This window comes from Euprymna scolopes, chromosome 6 (assembly GCF_053919585.1).
Source record: "Euprymna scolopes isolate OS-2025 chromosome 6, ASM5391958v1, whole genome shotgun sequence".
Lineage (NCBI taxonomy): Eukaryota > Metazoa > Mollusca > Cephalopoda > Sepiida > Sepiolidae > Euprymna > Euprymna scolopes.
In genome coordinates this window covers 62,314,480-62,341,044 of record NC_136487.1, presented here as the reverse complement: position 1 = coordinate 62,341,044, position 26,565 = coordinate 62,314,480, and the positions used below count along the sequence as shown (strand labels likewise).

The 26,565-nt window shown below is 34.0% G+C and overlaps 1 protein-coding gene across 13 annotated transcripts in view; it reads right to left on the bottom strand.

Annotated features, from left to right (window-relative positions):
- Positions 1-6,521: 6,521 nt before the first annotated feature.
- LOC145277657 (uncharacterized) overlaps positions 6,522-26,565 on the bottom strand; it is a 301,800-nt gene continuing 281,756 nt past the window's right edge. For all 13 annotated transcript variants that reach the window (XM_080129277.1, XM_080129286.1, XM_080129278.1 and 10 more), the window contains 4 exons: positions 21,757-22,167; positions 20,628-20,807; positions 16,815-16,940; positions 6,522-7,287 (listed from right to left, as the gene is read on the bottom strand). In XM_080129277.1, coding sequence (XP_079985403.1) covers positions 7,073-7,287; positions 16,815-16,940; positions 20,628-20,807; positions 21,757-22,167 — 932 coding nt within the window. In that variant the 3' untranslated portion in view covers positions 6,522-7,072. The remainder of the gene's footprint in view (positions 7,288-16,814; positions 16,941-20,627; positions 20,808-21,756; positions 22,168-26,565) is intronic.

Genomic DNA, 26,565 nt, shown 5'->3' with positions numbered 1-26,565 from the left:
AAATAAGATTTTATTATAGCACTTTTGTACTCTGAGCCTGGAGTTCTCTTAAAGAGAAACACAAACGTTTCTAGGCTCCTTCAGTCTTGGACAGACTATGGATATCCACGAAGGGTTGCTTGCACATTAAATTTTTGTGGCAGGAGGTGCGCAATCTCCAACCACACCTCTCCTGAATCGGCATTGTTAAATACCAGTGGCAAGTGGAGGTCCAGGACAACTGGAAACAATGCCAAGATAAGTGGAGAGCATATATAGCGCCTAGAATTCCCAAATGGTCACCCATCTGATACTAGCCAGGCTCAATGTTGCTTAACTTCGGTGATCTGACGAGAAGCGGTGTGTCAACGCAATTATGCCGTGTGTGTATATATATATATATATGTATGCATGTATGCTTTGTGAAAATGTATACTTTTGCATGTATTTTCTATTTTTTATGCATACTAATCCTTTTTAAATCAGAAGTTCTATGAATGTTAATATGTAACAACAGATCATAAATAAATAACAACTTAGTAAATTTCAAAATCCAAAGTTTTATTAATTTTACCATCTCATGGCTGCCCATTGGATACAGACCAACTTGAGTTACTTTGGTTCTTCATGAATTTTACATATTACATCGTTATGCATTTTCTTTTCGAGAACTTTTTGATTTTTATGATAGGTGCACAGATGAAAATATCCACTGCTTACATACAAATATTGATTGTTCCTTGTGAATGAAAAGATCTACAAAATGTACCAAAGTTTTTATTTTGAAAACAAAAAAAAAAATGATTATTAAGATGAATAAAACCTTGGATTTTGGAATTTAGCAAAATTGTTATATAATATAAAATATATGTGTGTGTATATATATTTATGGCCATAAACACTTCATACTAATACAAATAGATAATATACGACTATTATATTATCGTAAAGTTTAGTGATTTGTGTGTATTATATATATCTACAAATTATTTATTGAAAAAGTATACGCTACATATTCCAGAGATGTCCCATGATTTCATTGATGTGGATAGACTTTTACTGCTTAGAAAAGGCTGTTATAATCTATACATGTCCTTGGCAACTCGCAGAGCTGTCTTTATTTTGTGAGTCAGTAAGGGTTTGGATGGATTTTAACAGCTTTTTTTAAACAGTAAGAGTTTATCAATGGAACGACAGTACGTCTCTTGGATATGTAACGTTTAGTTTTTAAACAAATATTTTGTATTTTAGCTCTCACATTCTTTATTGATTAAGCACTTTATTGATTTTCTTTTCAACATATTTTGAAGCACTAATATATATATATATATATATATATATATAACTACTTCATTTAATCATATAAATTAATATATGAAAGTATAAATTTATGCATAAGCTTTAAGTATTTACTTCAACAGTGCTCAGTATATGTAGGTAGACCTAGGTAGTAAGTTATAAAATATATATATGGCAATTAAGCTACGCAAAATATTCCGCATTTCATCCAGGCTAGATAAGCCTGATGAATCTTAGCATGGATGAAACGCGGAATATTCTGTGTAGCTTAATTGCCATATATACTTTATAAGTTAATTACTATTGTGAGTCGTATACACATAATAAAGTGATATAATGCGTATGTATATTTTCAGTAGTTACTTCAATAGTGCTCAATGCTTGAGTGGAGCATAGTTGCATGAAAATATATTTATGGCAAGTAAGTTACACAATTCTTGCAGGAAATCATCAGGCTATAGGAGTGGAATGTGACCACCTCTGTGCAGCTTACTTGCCGTATACATATTTTCATATTACTATATATGCATGTATTATTTAGTTAACATTAGAATTTATTCCTTACAGTATATTATGTATTATGCTTTTTTTTTTGTTGGCACTTGTATTCATGTAACATCCATAAAATAAACAGATGATTAAGTGCACGGGGCTGGGAATAAACAAAGAAAACCCTAAAGTGAAAAATGTGACTCTTACAGGATTTTAACGTGTGCCACTCATGTTGACTGAATCAAAGGATCTTACTAATTATGTAAGACAAATTAATCGCAACAAATGTACTCCTGGTGATTCTTTGTGTGATATTTAGGCACGTCATTCAAGCAACCTGGGATTTTTATGTCAAGAACAAGATGCAACTTATTTTAATTTAAACAGACTGACATGTTGCCTTTTTTCTGCTAAAAGTCTTTGTAAAAAGTAACCAACTTTGCTTCTTTTTTTTTTGTCCAGATTGATGAGCCGAGATTTGGTGGAATTTAAAAAATTTGTTGATATATTTATTTTTCATTGTCAATTTTTGGGAAACATTTACCATTTAAAGAAAAAAAAAAATAAATAAATGAAAAATAAAAAAATATTTATTTTTCTTTTACACCTTTTCTTTTTATGTTTAAAAAATATCACTCCTAAGTCTAAAAAAAAAATTTTTTATATTGTTTACGAATATTTTTAGTATTAAAAAAACAGCAGGAGACATTTGTTGTACCTTGATTTGTCATACCTAAATATCACACAAATAGACTCAGTAGAGGCTTTATTATGTTGTACAAAAATAGTCAGACCATTAAATTAACCATTTATTTCCTTTTACTGGTATTATCCATGCAAAAAAAGCAAAGTGATACATTATATATTATTTGTTTATGGATAAATAATATACATTCGATTAGTCATATTTATACTGGCAGTTTCAAAAGTCTATATTCCAAAGTTTATGATGTTGACCATCTTAGAATTTAATCCTTTAATTCAGTTGACATTTACAATTCAGTATCTGTTTCATAGCACAAAATAAATCCCTTAATTATTATATCAAGTAGTGAATCTATTTTGCCCTTAACTCATCAAAAGAAATAGCAATAATGAATCCATTAAAAAGAAATAAAGTGTGTTTTGACATGATTAAAATCCGAAAATTTGAAGAGAAGCAGTAAATACCTTATATGTTTACATTATGCCATTTTGAATTTGGAAAATCTAATTTAGAAATAATTTAGAAATACGTATATAAACAAACATTGCTAAAAATAAGAGAGTTTGTTCAATTATACCTCTTTTTATTTTTTTCGAGTTTTCCTATCCTTTTTGTGTAAAAATAAAAATAATTTAAAAAATGAATATATTTCCACAGATGTCATGAACGTTTTCGATTTGGCATCAAATCATCTTCAGATGAGGAAGCAAATGAATAAGTAGGTTGGAAAAATTGGAGAAGAAAAGAAACCTCAATAATCGCATGGGTCAGTATTTGCAGATAGTGGGGTGCCAAAGTGTTGGGGAGACTGTTAGCAAATTGAAGTCTGGGGTCAAGATTTGGATCACATGGATAAGGAAGTATTATGACAAGTATTTTAAAATATTGTTGCTGGTTTGATGAGCAATATTCTTAATTCTAGGTTGTTGGGTTTTTATGTAGATTTCTTTGAGTATTTTAAACATTTTAAAAATTTGTTTCAGAATGTGTTATTTTTGTTTTTCTCACTAAGATTTGTCTTAAATCAGAGGGAAGAACAGTTATGTTTTTTTTTTTTAAGGTGTTGATAAATTGCACTATAATTTACAATATGTATGACGAGTGAGGCAACTGGAAATAAAACACAAATAATAAGAAAAATCTAAAAAAACATCTAAAAAAAATGAAAATATAATTAAACAGGAGCTCTCTGTTATTTTTAACAATGTTTAAATGAAAAAAATGCTGCCTAAACACACACACACTATATATATATATATATATATATATATAGTATTTTTTTGCAAAATCTGATTGTCTAGGATATCTTCTAAATTGGATGGTTAAGAAAATTAATTAAATCATCCCATTTTTAATAATTTTTTAGTAAATCCAAGGTTTTGCTCTTGATGAACTAAATATAAATAATAAACTGATGCTAATTAAATATAAAAATGATTAATGGTACGTCAAGAGTGTGAGTTCATATAGAAGCATTGATTTAATTTAAATTAAATAAAATACGCATCAAATGCGCTTGAAAGCCAAATCACAACGTAATATTAGGAAAATAAACAAATATTTTTACTTTTTTGAAATTTATCACATAAATATATTTCGGAGGTAGACTCCATCTTCAGTGTAAATATAAATATGTTATAAATTTCAAACAAGTAAAATATTTATCATTTAATTGGAATTTATTATTGAGATGAGTATTATTTATTAATTTTATTTATTGGGCCTATTATCCTCACCTTTTCTTAGTTGCTTCACGGCGTTTCGGGGCCCGTGGCACAGTTTATAGAGACATCGAATCTCTACGGTTCCAGGTGAGAATTGTCTGAAGATAGCGGTTTCAATCCTACCCAAAGCCGTCCAGAGGCTTACTTGGCAAAAAACGTAGTAAGATGGGAACAGCTATCGATGGCAGTAATTGCTGTGAATGCAGTCAGGAGATTCAGAGTTCCTATCCGTCGCGGTTACCACCTGACGAAGGCCAGAGGAATAGTTGGCCGAAACGTCGTGAAACAACTAAGAAAAGATGAGGATAATAGTCTGCAATAAATAAAATTTTACTTAAAATATTTATTTTCATAATATTACGTTGTGATTTGGCTTTCAAGCGTACTTGATGTGTATTTTATTTTGTTCTGATTAATGGTAATTATAATAAAATAAACATGTATCTGATAAACTATGTCCCTTAAAAATAAGTTGATATTCAGATAGTCACAGAATTGCATGCAAGAAATCTTGTGTGTGTGTGTGTGTGTGTGTTGGCGGAAGGAAAGAGGGGCATAGGGCAATGGCCCACTGGATATAAAATTAAAGGAGGAGGTAGGTATTCAATTAAAGTCAAACGATCTCCCTTTCTCATAATATTTCTGTGTATTATGTCTTTGTGACATATAATCAAGGGGTTTTGTTTTATGGAAATTGCTCTAGACAAAGCATGAAGCCACTAAATGTAAGGAGCTAAAAAACACATTTTAAGGTCAAAAACTAGAAATATCACTTGTGGAATGTGAGGACTAACGGACAAAACGAGAAAAGCAAGTTACAAGGCTGCAAAAAGTAAACCCAAGGTCCACTTTCTACTCTCTAAATAGTATGTATCAGTAGATGTGTGTGTGTGTGTGTGTGTGTGTGTGTGTGTGTGTGTGTGTGCGCGCGCGCAATGGAAAACAAATTTAAAATGTTCTTTCCAGAAATGTATCAAACCTAAAAACGGGAATGATGTATACTTAATATACGTCAAGAAACTTAAGCCATCTCCAAGATCTATTGTAGACTTCCCACACTGTCTTACCCATGTGAATAAAATAACTCCCTTTTTATGTGCACAATAAAGTTCTTCTTTTAGGGTGGGGGGATGAAAAGAAAATGAACACTCATCAGGCTTCTAAAGTGGTTTTTCATTGTTACTTCTTTGCAATTATTTTTCATATTCATTTACATATCTTGTTTTGTTTTTATTGTCTGTATATGTATCAAATCGAGATTTTTTTCAGATGGGCTAAGGCATTTCTTCCTCAAATGTGAAATTCATTTCACTGTTTACTATTGTATAAAATGTAAATATTCGAATTTTAAAAATTGTAAATTAATTTCAATAATGTAGACGATTTTTCACGATTAATTGATGGTGTAAAAAAAAATGTATGTAAAAGATAAATAAAAGCCAAATATATATTTTTTTTTAATTTCTGTAGGGCTTCAACCAAAATTAAAAAAAAAATAAATAAAACAATTTTTTTTCACATAAGTTGCACAACGGTTCATATTCTACATGCAGTCGGTTTAATATTTGTCTTAGTGAAAAAAAAAAACAAAAAAAAAAACTTGTATCTGTACCTAATCAAATGACATGTGAAAACTTAAATCACATGATCATAAGTGAATTACACAATAAAAATAAGTGTTTTAAATAAATCAAAGTAATAATTTTGTTTAATTTTTATAAATTTAGTATCATAATTTGGTTCTTATTTTAAATTATTTATTCAAACTTGAGTTAATTTTTTTTTTTAAATATTACAATATATTTTATAATAATATAATAATATTCTTATAGCCATATTACTTTACTTTGGCATGAGATTTATTTTCGTCTGTTTCAGACTTAAGCTGCATTTAAATAAACATTTATGGTCAATAAGGAGAAAAGAAAGAATTATATACAATACTTTCAAATAAAAATTGAAACACTTCATCTTTTTCTTTCTCCCTTTTTCATGACTTTTTTAAAAACTTTTTTTTTTAATCAATTTTGGAGAAAATTCACTTCGTTTGAACTAAATTCTCTCTTCTAAATTCATCAATTGATTTTTATTTTGATTTATATTTCAAATGTTTTGTCAGTCCAAAATAACTGACTTAAAAGAAAAAAAATAGAAGAACAATTTTGATATCTGCTGGAACGTTTCGGTACTTATGCAGTGAACAATCCATTTTTTGTGTAAATGTTTTCTTGGCATATTCCGGCAGCTTACATAAACTATGGGAATATGGCAAAACACTCAACCAATGAAAATCTCTCAATCAGACGACAATACAAACGCACTTTGGAAGAAAATGTTAGTTTTAATTGTGCAAATATTTTAAATCATTAAAAATAAAATGGGACTTTTTTTTTTCCAAGTCCCGTCTGGAAATTGGAAAAATAATCAAGATAATATGCATGTGGTCCCACAACATGACAAATGTACAAAATTTAAAGCGAGGGTATGCTGTCAGTTCAAAACACACTCTGACTGATTGGAAAAATTTCTTACAAAACATTTTCAAGGAATATTTTCCTAGAATTAATTCATGAAACTTAGCATAGGTTGATTTTTTATTTATTGTATTTCTATTATGGTGTTTTCTGGGGGTTTTTTTTTAGCATTTTAAAATTTGATCAGCGCTCGACATATTCTGACGGTTTCCATAAGCTGCCGGAATATGCCGAGGCAACATCATCGAAAAACTGGTCGTTCACAGCATAAGTACAAATTTTTCATGCAGGATTTCTTTTTTTGTTTCTCTCCTACAAATATCTCCAGAATAATTGGATTTTCGTTTTGTTTTTTGGGGGTTTTTTTTGGGGGGGGGTAATAAAGTCTCTGTGTCCCATTAAACACGCTGTTCCTCTTCGGCTGGCATATCTTCGGCTGTCTCTTCAATGATACAATCTTGTAGATCTATCCGAATTTCCCTCTGAAATTTTTTCCGTCTCTTTGCAATTTGAGGAACAAAAAGTAAAAAATGTAAAACGCCACCTATGATGATTAGAATCCCACCTAAAACAAATGGCAAATGATAGCTGTTTGTTGCATCATATATTGCACCTGAAATTAAACAAAAATAAAAATGTACTGATTAAGACATTTCATAATTTTTTAGATGAGGATGGATAATTTGTATTATTTGGATCATTTGGACTACTGTTCTCATCTTGAATGTAATTCTCACAACATTTTGAGTGATATAAGTTTTGACCTTCTTCAGCTGCATCTGGTGCTACTAGATCAGGCTGTCTAAAGATATCGGCTTCCTAACTTAAATGCACCAAATATTGATATTGTTTTTTTTTTGGTTTTTTGGTTTTTTACTTTACCTTTGAGAAATTCTATCATGTTCTGCAAAGCCAAAAAACAAAAACAGCAATTTTTCTCTACAAAGCAACCAAACAAAACCCTACAAACAAATATTCCAAATATAAACAATTTGAAGTATAAAAGATTTCCCCAAAATTATTGGAATCAGCATTAGATAACCTGAAAATACTATAATACAACCAAATGTTATAATACAACCAAACCAATCTTTTTGAACTCTGTAATCATCTTAACTTTACTTATCCTGTTTTGCTATTTTTCTTGTTTTTAAATCTTTTTTGTCAAATATGCCTGGTACTACTCTAAACCAGTCCTTAAATGAGATTCTCCAATCCAAAAACATAAGCCGACGTCACAATTCCCATTATTGGAACTTAATTATAAGGTGAAGCTCGAAGGTTCTACCTCGAGGTATCTAAAGCAAAAAAAAAAAAAAAAAAAAATTTCACAGATTAACATGGGAGGGGAAACTATCTTCAAGCACTATCCTAAACTGGGAATGGGGCAAAGGACTTCTACTAAGTAGATATTAATAAGTTCCTCTTACCTTTTTTTTTTTTAATGGAAGGTAGATAATGAAGTGGATGTGTTATCGACAGCTCCAGTAACTCTCGCTTCGCCTTTTATGTCCCTCAGTCCTCATTTCCAATGAGTTATTTTTCTGACAAAGGGTGAAGAAAAAGCTGCTTCCCAGGTCGGTAGTACTTGGTGAACAGTAGTCTGAGATGCCGGAAATTTTTTGTCTCTATGTCTATCCTTGCGGCCATGCCACTAGTAAGGGTGCTGGAGGTAAACGTTTTCATCTGGGCTGACGTTAACCACCTGATAGTCAGGGACCCGAAACTTGGATTAACCACTAAGAAGGCTGTCCTATCAGCAGGTGCAAAGTACTGGGGCTGCTGTATTGCCATTTGGTGAATGGATTCTGGACCATCACCTTACAGATGCTAAACTTTTGACTGACAAACAATATGGATTTAGACAAGCCCATTCCACAGCAGACATCCTCACTGTAATCTCTGATCATATATACCATTCACTGGACAAAGTGGGGGAGGGTAGAGCGGTAGCTCTAGATATATCTAAGGCTTTTGACAGGGTATGGCATGAGGGTCTCCTCAGAAAAATTAGATCATACGGTATCACTGGTAGAATACTTAACATAATTGGATCCTTCTTAGATAAGAGAAAAATCCAGGTTGTCCTCGACGGTCATACATCTAAACAATATGATATAAATGCGGGAGTGCCTCAGGGGTCTATCCTTGGACCTGTATTGTTCCTAATATTCATTAATGACCTCGACAAAATTGCCTCTGAGATGGGTATATATGCTGATGACACCACACTCTATAACAGGCATGACAGGAAAACAAATGAACACATCTAAAGAAATGGCAGAAGCACTAGAGGATGACCTCCAATCTGTAGTGGAATAGGGACAAAAATGGATGGTCGCATTCAATGCTGCCAAGACTAAACTGATTTCCTTCAATAATTACAAGAAACCTTCTCTGTCACCAGTAGCAATGGCCAGTGACTCTTTATCTGAGAGTACATCTTTCAAACTGCTTGGCTTAACGTTCACAGGAAACATGAATTGGAACAATTACATTGAAAGCATTGCCAGGGCCGCTGCGAGGAAGGTAGGCTCTCTCTACCGTGCTAGAAAACTACTAACACCCGAAAGTATCCTGTACCTCTATAAGGCAACCATTCGCCCATGTATGGAGTATTGCTGTCATATTTGGGCTGGTGCATCTGCTACTAGTCTCTCGCTCCTAGACAAGGTTCAAAAGAGAGTCACCAATCTGATAGGCCCTGAACTGGCATTTAAGCTTCAGCCTCTGTCCCATCGACGAAATGTTGCATCCCTCTGCCTGTTCTACAAGTATTTTAATGGTGAATGCTCTGGCGAACTGCAGACACTTGTGCTCCCACGACGTAAATACCCCCGACAAACCCGACAAGCAGCTAAATCCCACCCTTTCACAGTTGAGATCCCTAGATGTAAAAGATCTTTCTACTCCAGTATTTCTTCCCCAGAACCGCTAAACTCTGGAATTCCATTCCAGGTCCCTGCTTCCCTAACTGTACTGACATGCAGAAGTTCAAGTGTAACGTGAACCGACATCTTGCTGCCTAAATCCCAACATAGTACCGTAGTAGTTGTTGCCCCTGACAGTAGCCCCCTACTCCAAAGTGGCAATGTGTCTTGTTTGGGGTGAAAATGTAATAAAAAAAAGAAAAAAAGTAGTCTCTGGTGGGGCCTCCTGATGCCATACTAGTGGGTAATTGTTACGGCTTTACCTTATGTGCTACAAAAAAAAAAAAAAAAAAAAAATACCTGTCTTTTCTCTCTTGCTTTCCCACTCTGTACTGCTCTAATCAAGTATGCTGACCTGTTCCACAAATCCCAAAATCCTCAACATGAAATATCTCAAAAAACACAAATAAACCTAGAACCCCATCCTCCAACGTAGACCCCTACTACCATGTCCCTTTCTCCAACGTCAGGGGTCTACGTTCCAACCTTCCAGAGGTTGAAACCCAATTACAGGAGACGAAACCAGCAAAACTGGAATAGGGCCGACCACCTCTCTAGATGAGTTCATAATTAAAGGATACTCTAACTTAACATCTAAATCTGACCCCCAAGATCGCCACGGGCATGGAATATGTGCCTACATTAAAGATGGCTACCCGTGTGGCAGGGATATCTCCAGAGAAGACCCTAATTTACCTTATATGTGCTTCCGGGTTGCACTTCCTTACACCACCGCATTTATATTTGCCCTCTATCGCCCCCACAACAGTGGAGTTACTATCTTTAAGAGTATATCGGAAAAAATTGACCACATCCTGTCTGCTCATCCCGCAGCTAACATTCACATTTGCGGTGACTTCAATGTTCATAATGTGTAATGGCTGACCCACTCAAATAAGACTGATGATGAGGGGAAGTTTTGTCCTAATTTTGCCATTGCTTATGACCTCACTCAGATTGTTCCCAAGCCTACCAGTGTGCCCAATACTACCGGTCAGTACGCAAGCCTTCTAGACCTTTTTCTATCAACTTCCCCTGAGCTATGCTCATGTGCTGTTCTATCTCCTCTGGGATCCTCCGACCACTCCGTTGTATCAGTTAAGATAAAAATGAAACATAATAAGTCTTCAGACATACCTCTCCACCGTACTGTATACCGATACTCTATGGCTGACTGGGATAGCTTCCGTACATTCATATCTGATCTAACTCTCCATTCCATGTTTAAAAAGGATGTGTCCTCTATAGCATCAGACCTGATTGAATGGTTACTTGTAGGCATAGACCAATTCATACCATCAAAAAAATTTCAACAAAAACCTAACAGCCAGGCATGGGTCTCCCCTGAATGTGCTGCTGCCATCGCGCACAAAAATCACCTTTTCCATAGCTACCAATGTAATAGATGCACTGAGACTAAAGCTGCTTTCAGGACTGCCAGCACCCACTGTAAAAGAGTAATAAAAAATGCAAGAGAGCTATATGCTCAATCTGTTAAATCCAAAGCAGCTGAGCAGCGGTTTGGTTCCCACCAGTTCTGGTAAATAGAAAATAGGATCCTGAACAGAAGCGTGCGATCTATCCCAACCATTATCAATGGACCAGAGATCATCTTGTCAGCATCCGACAAGGCCAAACTATTTGCCAAGAACTTTGCAGCAAATTCTACCCTATGCAACGAAGGCCATCAACTCTCTGTATTTCCTCCTACAACACACAACACGCTAGGTAACATACAAATATCTGTGCATGAGGTCGCCAAGCTAATCAAGAACCTTTATTCCAGTAAAGCAACTGGCCCTGACGGTATTCCAATTATAGTGTTAAAAAAGCTACAACCAGAACTTGCCCCCATACTTACCAAACTGTTTAAGCGTTGCCTTAAGGAGAAGTGCTTTCCAACACCCTGGAAAACCTCATAAGTATGCCCTGTATTTAAGAATTCAGGTGATAAGTCATCTCCCTCTCAATACAGACCAATAAGTCTCCTGTGTGTCATGAGTAAGTTGCTGGAATCCATATTAAATAGAGAAGTAGTCAACCACCTCAGCAGAAATAACCTTCTTAGTGACACACAATATGGTTTCCGTTCTGCTAGATCTACAGCAGACGTGCTGACAGTTATATCTCATAGAATTAGCAAATCTCTCGACAAAGGCTTCATTTCTAGGGCAATTGCTCTTGATATATCAAAGGCCTTCAATAAGGTATGGCATAAAGGCCTACTTCACAAGATTTCCAGCTACGGTATAACTGGAAATGTTTTCTCAATCATTAAATCATTTCTCTCTGATAGGCTCATAAGAGTAGTGGTTGATGGGCAGAAATCAGAGGCCCATAGTATTAATGCTGGAGTCCCTCAGAGGTCCATCCTGGGCCCAATTCTCTTCTTGATCTACATCAATGATCTCCCAAAACACATACTAAAGTCATTCGTTGACATCTATGCTGAAGACATGACTATCTATGGCAACACATCAAAAGCCGTAAATGACAATGTTCTCTCTGATTCTCTCTCCTCAGATCTTGAGCGCGCGGTACAGTGGGGGAAGAGGTGGCTGGTTACCTTTAATGCATCTAAGACCAAGCTTCTATCATTACATCATAAATGCTCTGATCCCTATCTGGCATTGATTGAAATGAATGGCTCTCATCTTGGGAAGGCCCCATATTTTGATAAGCTTCTTGGTTTGACCTTTACCCCTGATCTGAAATGGAACACATACATGAAGTCTGTGGCCAAGATCGCTGGGAAAATGGTGGGATCCTTCTACCGCTCCAGAAGATATCTCACTAATGATGCAATTCTCTATCTATATAAAAGCCAAGTACGTTCAAGGATGGAGTACTGCTGCCACATCTGGGCAGGAGCTGCTAAAAACAGCCTATACTGACTTGACAAAGTACAAAATAGACTTTGTGGCCTAGTGGGGGATACCCTTTTCTCTTTCCTGCAACCTCTCTCCCACAGAAGAGACGTTGCAAGCATGTCTCTGTTTTATCGTTATTTCCATGGCAAGTGCTCGTCTGAGCTCCATTCTCTGGTCCCCCCTCACCAATCTTTCACGAAAAACACCCGACTAGCTGAAACCACTGTCAATAATTTTCCCCACCCTTTATCCGTGCCTAAATCAAAATGTAGATTCCATGAACAAAGCTTCTTTCTTAGATCTGCACGCCTGTGGAACTCTCTGCCACTTGCCTGTTTCACCCCCTCCTCTACTTCAACTTGGATGTCTTCAAGTCCAACACAAACAAATTCCTGATGAACCGCCCCCTTAAGTAATTACACTTTATCAAATCTCCAATTCTAACTATTAATACGACACTATCCCATTGATTACTGTACACACAATAACCCTTATCCCCGAGTGGCTTCTGGGCCTTGATAAGTGGTGACCTCCATGTAAAAAAAAAAAAATCTGAATTTCAAATTGACAGAATGGCAGACAACCTCAGTGGATTAAATAAAGGGTTCAGTTCTAAATTCCATTCTGCTTCCCAAATTTGACAAAGATTTCGGAGTTTAACAAGGGTCTCCAAGCTGGAAAAGATGCACCCAAAGAAGGTCAGAGGTTAACTAACCCAAAATGTCAATATCACCAGCAAGAATAGTATTCTGAATAATTCAAATAATACTATGGCATTGTAACTTATAAAAAATAATGATGGCAGGAGGTAGAAGTCTTTCCTAAAAATTAAGGATTTTATGATATTTTAACAATAAGTATTAGACATAAATTAATAAATATTCTCCAAATTTCAGTTACTTCAGAGTATTTTTAAAGGGATTTAATATTTTTAAAAGCGATTTTTATATGGGCATGATCTTTCATTTGAACACTCAAATATTTCACATCTGTATTGATCCATAGTAATTATATACAAATTAAGCAAGATTTTTTGAATCATTAATTTTAATTTTTAACATCAAAAAAAAAAAATTTATGACCTCATTAAGTCTTAAATATAAGACATTTTCTAGAATCAAAAACAGTGAATTTAATTAAAATTGGAATCAGGATTCTAGAGATAAAGTTTAGAATCATTATATCCTTATTTTAATCTTGTAAGAAACCATTAAAAATGGTGCAAAAATGTTCTGCTCAGGAATTGATTTTATCAGTCTTGTGATGAGCATTCTTTTATAGTATGATCTAAAATAAAAATTTTACTTAAAAAAGATGTTTTATTTAGTTTTTTCCATTCTTTACCAGCTAAGCTAAATAGTATTGAGATGAAACAGGAAACTAATTAAATATACATTGAAAAAAAAAATTTTTTTTTGTCTTTCCACAGTATTAAGTTTGGTAAAGAATTTTTTTATTTTTATGGACAAGTTTATTACATGTGTTGATAATGTTATCGGCCCAAAATATATTAATTTTATAGCACTTGATAGTTGAAATTTATATTCAAGCTAATATCCAGAAATATACAAATGAAATGTTTGCATTAGTTATCAAAGGAAAATATTTTACTAAAATTGACCTGCTATCACCATTTGCATTTTTCATTTGCAACAAACATTTATTTAATTGGATAATCATTTCTATTGCTTATCAAATTAAAGCAAATGATGAATATATGGAAAATTATGTTACTAAAATAAAATATCCTGACAGATATAGCATGTAATTGATTAAATCGATTGAAATTTATTTTTATGTAAAGAACACACAAAAATTTATGTAATTCACTGGCTAGGTAGAATCAAATATCGATTTGTCAGGTGCAATGCTACAGTGATCTAATTTCGTTAATCCGGCTAACTTTGCTTTATATATGAGATAGATTTTATTCAATTAATATTATGCTTCAGTAAAAAGTATGCCTTCTTCAGACATGAGAAGCATAGAAAAAATCTATTAAATAGGATTTAGCATTACAAACAAACAAGATAAAATTAGATAGTCCTAAACAAAACAAACACCTGTAAGGAAAAATAATGCAAAATATTTGCAAAATGAAAGAGAAAATGAACGAGAAATTGTGTGTGTATTTCTTGTTTTCTTTGACTTTTCTTTCTTTTTTTTTTAAATCTAGTTGGAGAGAAAAAAAAAATGACTGGCAGTTCCAGAAAATTGTCAGATGAATGTATACAGCTTGATTCTTGTAAATAAATTCCTGTAAAGTATGTTTTTTCTTTTTTCTGTGGAAATCGCTCCAGACAATCCATGAAGCCACTTGATGCAAGGAGCTAAAAAAAAATGCTTTGCTCTAAATGAACTAAATATAAATGGTAAACTGAACTTGATTAAATATCAAAATGATACTATGGATATCCAATACTCTATATCCAATGTAAGTGGTATTCAGATATTCGCAGTAATGCATACATATATTTATATGAAATCTTGTGTGTGTGTGTGTGTGCAGCGTGAGCAGTGGCATGCAGAAGAAAGAGAAACAACAGATCCATCGGACATAAAATTAAGGAAGGAGATAGGGATTCAATTATATTCAGACTATTTCCTTTCCTCATCATATTTCTCAGTATTAGGGCTTATACTTCAGTCTTTGAGACATACAATCAAGGAGTTTTTTTATGGAAATCGCTCCAGATAAGGCATGACGCCACTAGATGTAAGAAGCTAAAAAAATTCACTTCAAATTAAAAAAAAAAATCAGCCAAAGATGAATAGATTCTAACCCAGAAAACAGCAATTCTTCCTCCTTTGTCAGAAACCTCGCTCATGGAATAGGAAGAGTAAAGAACAAAAAGGAAACAAGTGTCATGAGGCTGCTGAGAGTAAACCCATGGTAACTTTCTACTCTCATATTTTAGCATTAAATAACACAAAAATGGTTAATATGCTGCAAAACAATCTAACCAACGGTAATAATGTAATGAATTTATTGAATACTGAAAATATTTCATGAGTGAACAACATGTTATACGCAGTATTGATTGCAGTATAAATTGTGCCAATCGCTTTATTGCAGATTAGTAAAATATCAATATTTCACTAAATATACGTCACAAAAAAATGAAAATTGCAGCATCAAATGACTGTTTCAAGGTTAGTTATTTCCCAAAATTTTATTTAAATCCATGCGATATTAAGTTATGACATTTTATTTATTATCAAGTAATTTATGCTGTCCATCACTTTATTGCAGGTCTTTTATAATGCCAAAAAAGAGGCGATTAACGGTTATCAAAAAGGAAAGGATGGTTGCTGGACTTGCAGAAAGATTGTTCATCAAAGACTTAGCTATGGCGCTGGAAAGGGATCTAAGAACTTTGACTTCATTCATGAACAACGTCAACACCACATCCAGAAAGAATAATGGCACCAGGAGAAATCCTTCTCATCATGATATTCAGAAAATTCGTAGGGAAGTCAACCGAAATCCAAACAGCACCAGTGCTTCTATTTTTGCAAGAGCTGGAATTGCTCCAAGATCCAGGCAGGCCCAATGTAATGTGTTGAACGAGATGGCAAGGAACATCAAAAGTATTCCAAGGCCTCTATTGACCAAACAACAAAGGGAAAAACGAATGGCTTACGCACAGAATTACATGAAAATGGATTTTCAACGTGTCCTATTTACAGATGAGACCTGTGCTACTCTTGACGGTTCAGATGGATGGGTCAAAGTTTGGAACCAGAACGGAACTCCAACCCCTTACAGAGTTCATTGCCAACAAGGAGGTGGAGGCATCATGTTTTGAGCGGGAATCATTGGAGATAAGTTGGTTGGACCATTCCAAGTTCTAGAAGGTGTAAACTTACCAGTAATGTGTACACGGCCTTTTTGGATAGTGATTTGTCACCATGACTAGATGACCTACCATTGTCCCATCGCTTTCAGATGATTTTTATGCATGACAATACATCATTCCATTCTGCTAGGATGACTGAAGCCTTCTTTGAATTTATGGGCTTCTTTGGAGAAACCCTCATGAGCTGGCCACTCTGTTCTCTTGATCTTAACTCCATTGAACATCTTTGGTCAATATTCAAAAGAGGTTTTTATGAGGGAGGAGAGCAATTTATTTTTAAAATTTTTTATTTTTAAAATTTTCTTGCAACAACTTTCACAATTTCATTGAAACTTGTCATCTGCTGACAGCTGATTGGTTGATCATATTGCTTACCATAACAGACTGAAAGATGCTAATGCAAAATTGGTTCAGATTCTGGATAAGTACTAAAATTTCTACTATTTCAGATATTTAGGAAATAATAAAGCCATGCCTCACCTGCCAATGGTGGCCCTAGAATAGTTGAAATCCCCCTGACCAATGAAAGCAATCCAAACGCATTGGTCAGTTTATCCAGTCCCAGCAGATCACAGATGATGATGGATGTTAATGATATGAAAGCAGCTGAAATATTAAAAACAAAATTACAGCAAAAATTTATTTTTTTGATTTTTAGCAACAAAACAAAATCATTTTTTCTACTACTTTGTGTGCTGTTCTGTTTTACACAAAGTTAAAAAAATGTTTTAAATACTGGTGTTCAACAACAAGAGCTACCTGGCATTGCCCAGAGCAAAAGTGTAACCTATTTCTATTAAATTTTCTCTTTTTCCTCTCCACCTCTCTCCCTTTTCCTCCATACAAACCATTCCTCTCTCTCTGAATACACACACTCCCTTATATAGATTCCTGAAGGAATTAATTGGCATAGTTCCTTGAAAAAAAAAATCAGTTACTTCACTCTAGATAATGACGGAAAAACGTCCCCAACAAAATCTGTGCTAGTTTGAATATTTTTCAATAAATTTTAGATATTTTGGGCAATGCTGATCAGGAATATACGGACTTTGTGGGTGTTTGTTTTGTAGTTTTCAATGTTTAGCTTGACATACACGTACAGATAACTGCTCTCTATATAATAGACTGGACTTGATTAGATTAAGAGGAGGAAGGGTAAAGGGTTTGCAAAAGGGAAATTTCTTTCCAAGTTGGCCTTCAGGGGTATTTTCAATCTGTCCCTATGCATTTCAGCACTATGCAATGTGCAAAATATAGCATCATTCTTTGCAGTGAATGATCATCCGTACATGATGAGGCAGCATATCCTTCTTGCGGTTACCCATTAATATGTATGGGCAGAGACAGAACAGGGTAGATCTAGCGGAGTAAATCTTGGCTACAAATCCTGCTATATAATGCATAAGAGATTATTTAGTTCTGGGAAGAGTATAGATTCTCAGATGACCATATATATTTGACAATCGGAAGGCATAACTGTTCCAGTTAGTGGAGTAGCGTGGACTGCAGGTTTGGCATGCTGCACAATCAGTAATTAGATAAGATCTAATCAAGTTAAATGATAATAGAACTTCTACCAAAATGCTGCATGTTGTCCAAAACATGTCATGGTACGGCCATGTAACAAAGAAAATGCTTTATAGTTGCCTTCCATTCATAATCTGCAATTGTTAGACAATGACTCATGGCACTGGTTGAGCATGTATCTCAAACCTGCTGGAAAAGGTTAACTAACATTTTTTTTTAATTATTACATTTTTACCCTAAACAAGGCACAGTGTCACTTTTATGTAAGAGGCTACAATCAAGGACATAATTGCAGGGATACTATGTAGAGAGTTTAGCAGTAAGATGTCTGTTTACATTACACTTGAACTTCTGCATGTCAGTACAGTTGGGGAAGCAAGAACCTGGAAAGGAATTCCAAAGTCTAGTAGTTCTGGGGAAGAAACTATTAGAGTAGAAGGCTTTCTGATATCTGGGGATCTCTATTGTGTAAGGGTGGAACTTTGCTGCCTGTGAGGGATGCAACATTTCATTGATGGGACAGAGGTTGAAGCTTTGATTACAGTTCAAGACTTATCAGATTAGCAACTCATTTGATGCTGGAAGGCTTTATATTATGATGAAGACTCTTCTGGGGAGAGTGCTGAATTTTCAGAATTAGAGTTTCTGGTTGCAATGAATGAGTGAGCATTGTGGTACACAAATCTTGTAAATGTTTTCCCATCAACGGATGATTCAAGACAAGGATTCAGAAAAGAACTGAATATTGGACTGTGGTGGGGGCAATGCATTCTGCTGAATGCCATACTAGATTTTTTTTATGTTGCTGCAAAGAAGGTGGGCTCTCTCTACCATGCTAGAAAATCACTCATACCTGACAGTATCATATATCTTTATAAGCCCACCATTTACTCTTGAACAGAGTATTGTTACCACATCTGGTACATCTACCACTAATCTCTCACTGTTAAACAAGGTTCAAAAAAGAGTCTCCAACCTAATAAGTCTCGCACTATCAACCAAACTCCAGCCCCTATTCCATCAGCACAATGTTGCATCCCTGTTCCTGTTTTACAAGTATTTTAATGGAATGTACTCTGACTAACTTGTAGCATTGTAGTCCTTTGATGTAAATACCTCTGACTAACCTGACAAGCCTTTCACTGTAGAAATCTATACGTGCCAGAAAGCCTTCTACTCTAATAGTTTCTTCCTTCAAACTGCTAGACTTTCAAATTCCCTCCCATTTCCCTGACTGTACTGACATGCAAAAGTTCAAATGTAATATAAACAGAAATCTTGCTGTTCAACTCCCTATATAGTATCCCTGTATATATAGTCCCAAATAGTAGCCCCTTATGTATAAATTTTTTTTTTACAAGGAAATCACCACTTATCAAGGCCCAGAGGCCACTCGGGGATAAGGGTTATTGCGTGTACAGTAATCAATGGGATAATATCATAGTAATCGATAGTAATGGAGATCTGATAAAATGTCTTACTTAAGGGGGCGGTTCATCAGGAACTTGTTTATGTTGGACTTGAAGACATCCAAGTTGTAGTCAGGTAGGAAACAGGCAAACGGAAGAGAGTTCCACAGGCGTGCAGTTCTAAGAAAGAAGCTTTGTTCATGGAATCTACATTTTGATTTAGGCACAGATATGAGTGGGGAAAATTACTAACAGTGGTTTCAGCTAGATGGGTGTTTTTCGTCAAAGATTTGCGAGGGGGGACCAGAGACTGGAGCTCGGACGAGCACTTGCCATGGAAATAATGATAAAAGAGAGACATGCTCGCAACGTCTCTTCTGTGGGAGAGAGGTTGCAACAAAGAGAAAAGGGCACCCCCCACTAGGCTACGAAGTCTATTTTGTACTCTGTCAAGGCAGGATAGGCTGTTTTTAGCAGCTTCTACCCAGATATGGCAGCAGTACTCCATCTTTGGGTGTACTTAGCTTTTGTATAGATAGAGAATTGCATCAGCAGTGTGATATCTACTGGAGCGGTAGAAGGATCCTACCATTTTTCCAGTGACCTTGGCAACAGATTTGATGTATGTGTTCCATTTCAGATCAGGAGTAAAGGTCAATCCCAGAAGCTTGTCAAAACATGGAGACTCCCCAAGATGAGAGCCATCCATTTCAATTGATGCTAGATGGGGATCAGAGCATTGATGATGTAAAGATAGAAGCTTGGTCTTAGATGCATTAAAAGTGACCAGCCACCTCTTCCCTCTTGCATTTTTTATTACTCTTTTACAGTGGTTGCTGGAAGTCCTGAAAACAGCTTTAGTCTCAGTACATCTATTATGTTGGTAGCTATGGAAAAGGTGATTTCTGTGCACGATAGCAGCAGCACACTCTGGGGAGAACCATGGCTGGCTGTTTTTGTTTTGTTTTTCTTGGAAGTTTTTGGATGGTATGAATCGGTCTATACCTAGAATTAACCATTCGGTCAGGTCTGCTACTATAGAGGACACATCCTTTTTAAACATGGAATGGAGAGGTAGATCAGATATAAATGTACGGAAGCTATCCCAGTCAGCCATAGAATATCGATATACTGTATGGTGGAGAGGTACGCCTGAAGACTTGTTGCATTTCATTTTTATCTTAACTGATACGACCGAGTGGTTGGAAGATACCAGTGAAAATAGAATCAAACATGAACATAGCTCAGGGGAAGTTGTGAGAAAAGGTCTAGTATTGTATCTTGTTTTGGGAGGGGGGATTGGAGTAAACAAAAAAATGTATTTCCTAAGAAGAAATAAAGATTGAAAGTGACTTACAAGCATTCAGACCGAATACTACTGCATATGTACACAATGTTGAAAATGTCTTACACAGGGGACTCATCGCAGTTGCAATTCCAGCAAGAATCAATGAGACATTATTGATTATTAGGCTGTCAACTTTACGCATATCTGCAATAACACCGGACATAATTCGGCCTACAGTGTTGGCTATTCCTGTTTAATGAAAAAAAGAAAATATCTAGATTACATATTCCATAATACATAATAATAAATTCAATAGTTTAGGATATTACCAAATACCAACATATTACTGCAGCTCACACGCATGGACTAATCCTTTTAAAAATATATTGCTTGATATAACTCAGAGAAATTCTTTTGTCGATTAAATTTTTTTTGTATCTAAATTTAAATAAAACAAAACTTTTGAGGATGGCTTCTTGTTAAACAGTTACTTTCTCATGGGAATGTACCAGTTACATTTTTTTTTTATTATCAATTGCTTTTTTTTTTTAAGCGTCTTAGTTTTTCTGTATTATTCTAAAGTTTATTCTGTGTCTAAGGTTTGTAACTAGTAACTGTTTATGATTAAGTAATTTTTTGCGTGTTGTTTAAATTGGAGATCTTTTAAATCCTCGTATTTCAAGTGAAAACATAATGTACTTACATGTCATGGCAAAAGTATTAGTATAAATTCCAAAAATTATGAAAAATTATCCGATAGAAAAATAATTACAAGTAAAAATAGACTTTATCGAATTATCAAACCTTATTTTATGTTTTAATGTGGAAGAATCAATCCAGTATGAAAAACAAGGGAGATAGTCCTTTAACTTAAATTGACTTTTTAAACTGAATGTAATTGCAGATGATTTTTTTTGTTAAAAATACATCTAGCACATCTACTAGATCATTTTTTATAATTCTTGGAATTTATACTAATTTCATCATACCACGTAAGTACATAACGTTTTCACCTGAAATGTGTTGGTTTAAAAGACCACCAATATAAACAAACACCAAATTTTATTCATTTAATTATATTTTTTTTTTTACATTTTTAAACTTTTTTTTTTTATCAAAACATAAACAACACAAATCAATAGCCCATATTAAGATTTCTCCAGCTAGAAGATAGAAGAGAAAAAAAAAAAAAACTTACCAATAAGTGACAGCAAGAAGGCGGATTTTTCTGGAGTGATGTTCAGTTCCTCTGTGGCTCTATCCCTGAGAAAAACGAAAGGAATGAAATATCCAAGAAATACTAAAATGTTTGCAAAACAGACGATTCCAAAGGCAGGATCAAACAGTAAAGAGAAATCCAGCATCTCACGGAGAGTATCTTTAGCTGCCTTGGGGAGGCAAACATAATCCCATAGCCAGCATTCCCTGTCAACCTCTACTGTGCCGGGTATGGTTGTGATGCTCGTAATATAAGAATTCATGTCCGGTTGTGACTGGAACTGTGGAATGTGAATTATACTCCCACTGTAGAAGATGTCCTTCCGATAAAGGGGCCGGGCATACTCTTCTCTTGCTATAACAAGGTCTTTGTTTGATCGGAAATTACTTGCTAATGAAAAAAAAGTAAATAAATAAAAATTTCAATTAGTAATTTATAAAATGACATAGAAGTCACATTTCTCAATCAACAGTTAATTAAGTCAACAGTTTTGTTATATTACAAAAAGGTTTCTTTATAAATATTCGATTTTCAGATTTGTTTATGTTGTGGTAAAAAGTGAATGGCATTCATAGATGTTTGCCTCCTAATCAACGAATCTATTTAACTTCTGACATGTCCTGGAAAGGGATATATTTTACTTATTTATATATTTACAGAGTAGCTGAGTGGTCTTGGGTCTTACTACAGTAATTGAGTAATACAATCTAATAAGTTACTTTAATGAACAGTTGTTCATGGTCGTAGCTGATACTATGCTTAAGCTTTAGGCTTTCACCACATCTTTCAATGTTTCCTCCAGAACGCTACACCTGTCCGTATTTATGGCTTACATGAACCAATCATATGTTTCTGTGAAAGAACCCGGATGTATCCATATTCATTACCTCACTTCAGTATTACAGTACATGCAAGTGTCCACATACTATCAATGGTGGCGACAATTGTTTTTGTATTCTGACATTGATATACTTAACATATAAAGTTATCATGTTACATTTCCAAAGTTAAACCCAAATAGCATTTAAGTTGACAAATCAAACTTTGATTCTGATTAGCCAATTTTAATTTGTTATTAGAACATACTTTGCTACAATTTATCTTCAAGTGACTTAGTTTAGCCCTGACAACTTATGTAAACACTTTTAAATAATGGAAAATTAAAATCGACAAGAGGAATAATTCATATTTTAATTGAAGAATGTAATAAAATTTTCTACTTTGCAACTAAAGATTTCTTTCATTTTCTGTACAAGTTTTACGTGTGCAAGCCATAAAAATTAAAATGATATCTTTGTATCTCGAGCAATGCAAAGTAGGTAGAGCTAGTCATATATACCTTACTCATGGGTTGCGCTTTCTAGTAGACATAATGGTTCTCACATAGTGTAAATTATTACTGTTTGTAATCGGAATACTTCTCCCAGTAACCAATAATATAAACACATTAAAAAGCATAACTTCTCTTACTCCCATAATGTGTAAGATGATGTAAGATGTAACGAGAAAGATGGCTGACTACTGTACGAGTAATTGAGTTTTAATTCCCAACTTGAAACACTCATCATGTCTGATTACACAGAGCAGTCATGAAACAATGGTCTCTGGATGACTAATATCTATGAAGACATTCAACAGTGAATACAATGACTGGTAATGTTTTTGCATATGATCTAAATGCAAAATGAGAGATTACCAGTCTCCAAAGTTAGACTTACATAAGCTCTATCACTGATATTGAGCACTCTTCTCTACAAATCTAGCAACTAAAACAACTATATATATATATATATATATATATATATATATATATATATATATATATATATATGATTATTTAGTTAAGATTATTTATATCCACAGACATGCATGTCTTGTTTTTATTAAGATTCATCAGTGTAGCTAGAGACAGCTAACTCTGCTGGTCATGCAACTCGAACCTCAGACCTCAGTTACCACTGATTAAGGTACAATGTCTTGATGTGACCACCAAACAACTGCAGGAATGAAAAAGAAATGTTTCATTTCTATCTTTGATATACTAAGTTTCTAAAAGGATTCAATTTCAAGGGATAGAACTTTGCATTATAGCTAGATAGAAACTTTATCTTTCTCATCATAATCCTCGCCTCTTAAGGTAGCTAATAATTATTTAATTATATATACATATATATATATATATATATAGAGAGAGAGAGAGAGAGATTTCAATAAAATATGCAGAAATTTCTCGAGCTCTTTCGGCTATCATCTCATCAGGAAGAAATCGATAGCAAGCAAAACAATATTATTGGCAAAATTAAAGAGCATAAAGGGGAATTCGGATGTGCCAAGAATTAAGAAAAAAAAAAATTTAAAAAACGATTAAAATCTGTATATATGGCGTTTAAAATTGGCACAACAAGGAAAAAAAAAGTGAGAAAAAGGGGGTCAAAGTTCCTCAAAGAGAAATAACGCCTTTGTCGTCTCCTTTTGCCAGCATAAAGGTTTTTGAACTACAATAGAGACAGACTTCAGAATCTTTAAATGGTTTTTGGAGTCAGTTCTGTGTAATACCTCGAACCACTCTATTTTATATTTATCAGCACAGCATAGATTGTTAACCAAATGCTAGCCAATAGCAGAGTCTAAGGCTAATATATATATATATATATTTGTTATTGTTGTTTTTTCAAGCAATACATACGGTTAATATTGGCTCCGCCTCGAAGCTCATTTTTTTTATTTACTTAGAAAGTTGCCCTTTTTAATTTGTTTGGACGTATATAACATTTTTATTTATTTATTATTTTTATTTTATATATATATATATATATATATATATATATATATATATATATATAAAGCTGAATGTCTGTGTGCGTGTGTCTGGTCACGAATAGGCTCCTATATGGTTAACTATTTTAAAAATACTTATTACATATAATGATAGAAGATGTATATGGAAATATGTCACCAAGTTTAACAAGGTTTTTTTAATATAGATCCACAGAATATTGTGATAAGTGTTTCAGTGTGAACAGGTATGGTATAATAAATTATGGGGTTTATCTATTTTACTTTTACTTTCATCATATTTTGCTTTGGTTTTAATAACCCCCAAATTCGAAGCTATCTCTTTACAACCCTTCCTTTTCATAACCTATAATACTTTCATAAATCAGAGTTCATTTTCTGTAGGCTGTTTTTGAACCCAGTCAATGACGGGTACTTTGCTAGTATATATATATATATATATATATATATATATATATATATATATATATATATATATATATATATATATATATATATAAGCAAGCATTGTTAAAAATAACTGAAGCTTCTACTTAATTATACCTTTTTTATTTTTTCGATTCTTATCTTTTTTTGTAATAAAATGCCTCTCCCAAATTAATATAACTTCTATATGGATCACAAACGTTCTTGATTCTTTGTCGAATCATCACCAGGTGAAAAAACAAATGAACAAAAACAGCTAAAGAAAAAAAAGACAATTTCAAAAGGTAGCTGTGAAACCTAGTGGTATGAAGTCAGTTAAACGCCAAGAGAACGTTTTCATATAATGTAATACACCTTTTTTTTTCTTTTTTTTTAATGGTGTCATTGCATACGTTTACACACACACATTAACCTGTAGACACCGTTGGAAGGAAACCAAGACAAGAAAAAATACCTCGACTCTTTTGTTTTTCAGTCGAACAACAGAACATTTATTTAGAGGTATTTTCCTGTCCGGCCATGTTTAGCACGCATCTTCCAGTTGCTCTTGTCCACATGTGTGTAACACGTCTATCCTTGTTCTCTCTATAACGCGATCTTCAGTCTGCACTCACGTTCTTCTTATTATAATCTTTTTCCTTGCCATGACGTCATCTTGCATACAACTGCCACATTCACGTCTGAGCTTTGTTACATTTATATTGTTCTAGGAAAGATATTAACAAATTAAATTCCGTGATGCAAAATTATTTATTTTAACACAAAAATGATCAGAAGAAAAAAATTTTTAAATAAAAAAGATATTATTAAGTAGAAAGTTATTTTTTTAACAATGTTTGCTTAAATGAAAAAATGCTGCTTAAATACACACACGCATATATGTGTGTGTGTGTTTCACTAATATATATAAATATGTGTTTCATTAATATATATAGATATGCGTTTCATAAATATATTTATATAGAGATAGATATACAATACATGTGTTTTATTTATATATTTTTTTTGTTTTATTTTACTTCAGTCGAAGTTCTCAGAAATCAAGGGGCCCACAACCAGGGGCTAACATTTGAACTCTATATGAGATACATAGATATTCGAATGCTCCATTTAAGTTCTTTATCTTTCAAGCACTGAGTTAGTAAAGAATTGAGAACATAATTTTCCTCTCCCCAATTAACCATTTTTATACGTTGTAGTATGTCTTTCATGTTGGTCTCTTGGTCTTACTGGATTCCAGGACAAGAATTTATCTAGTCTGGTGGAGTATCCAGCTTCGTGCTATTACTTGAGGTAATATCACTTGGAGAAGGTGCACCATTCCTCAGAAAAGCTATGGAGTAGCTGTAGTGAGTAGATCTTATTTGGGCTGCGAATACTATGTGATTTTGAATATTTGGTCAGGGTTTACTTCTATGGAAAAAGTATCCTCATGCCAGGTTGTTCTGACAAACCCCTGTACAGAGAGACCTGAGAGGACAGTGTCTAATAATAATTTCTATTTGTTTCTTTTCTGATCCATCTTTTTCAGGTGGCAGGCCAGTGATTTAACATTCTGCTCGAGTG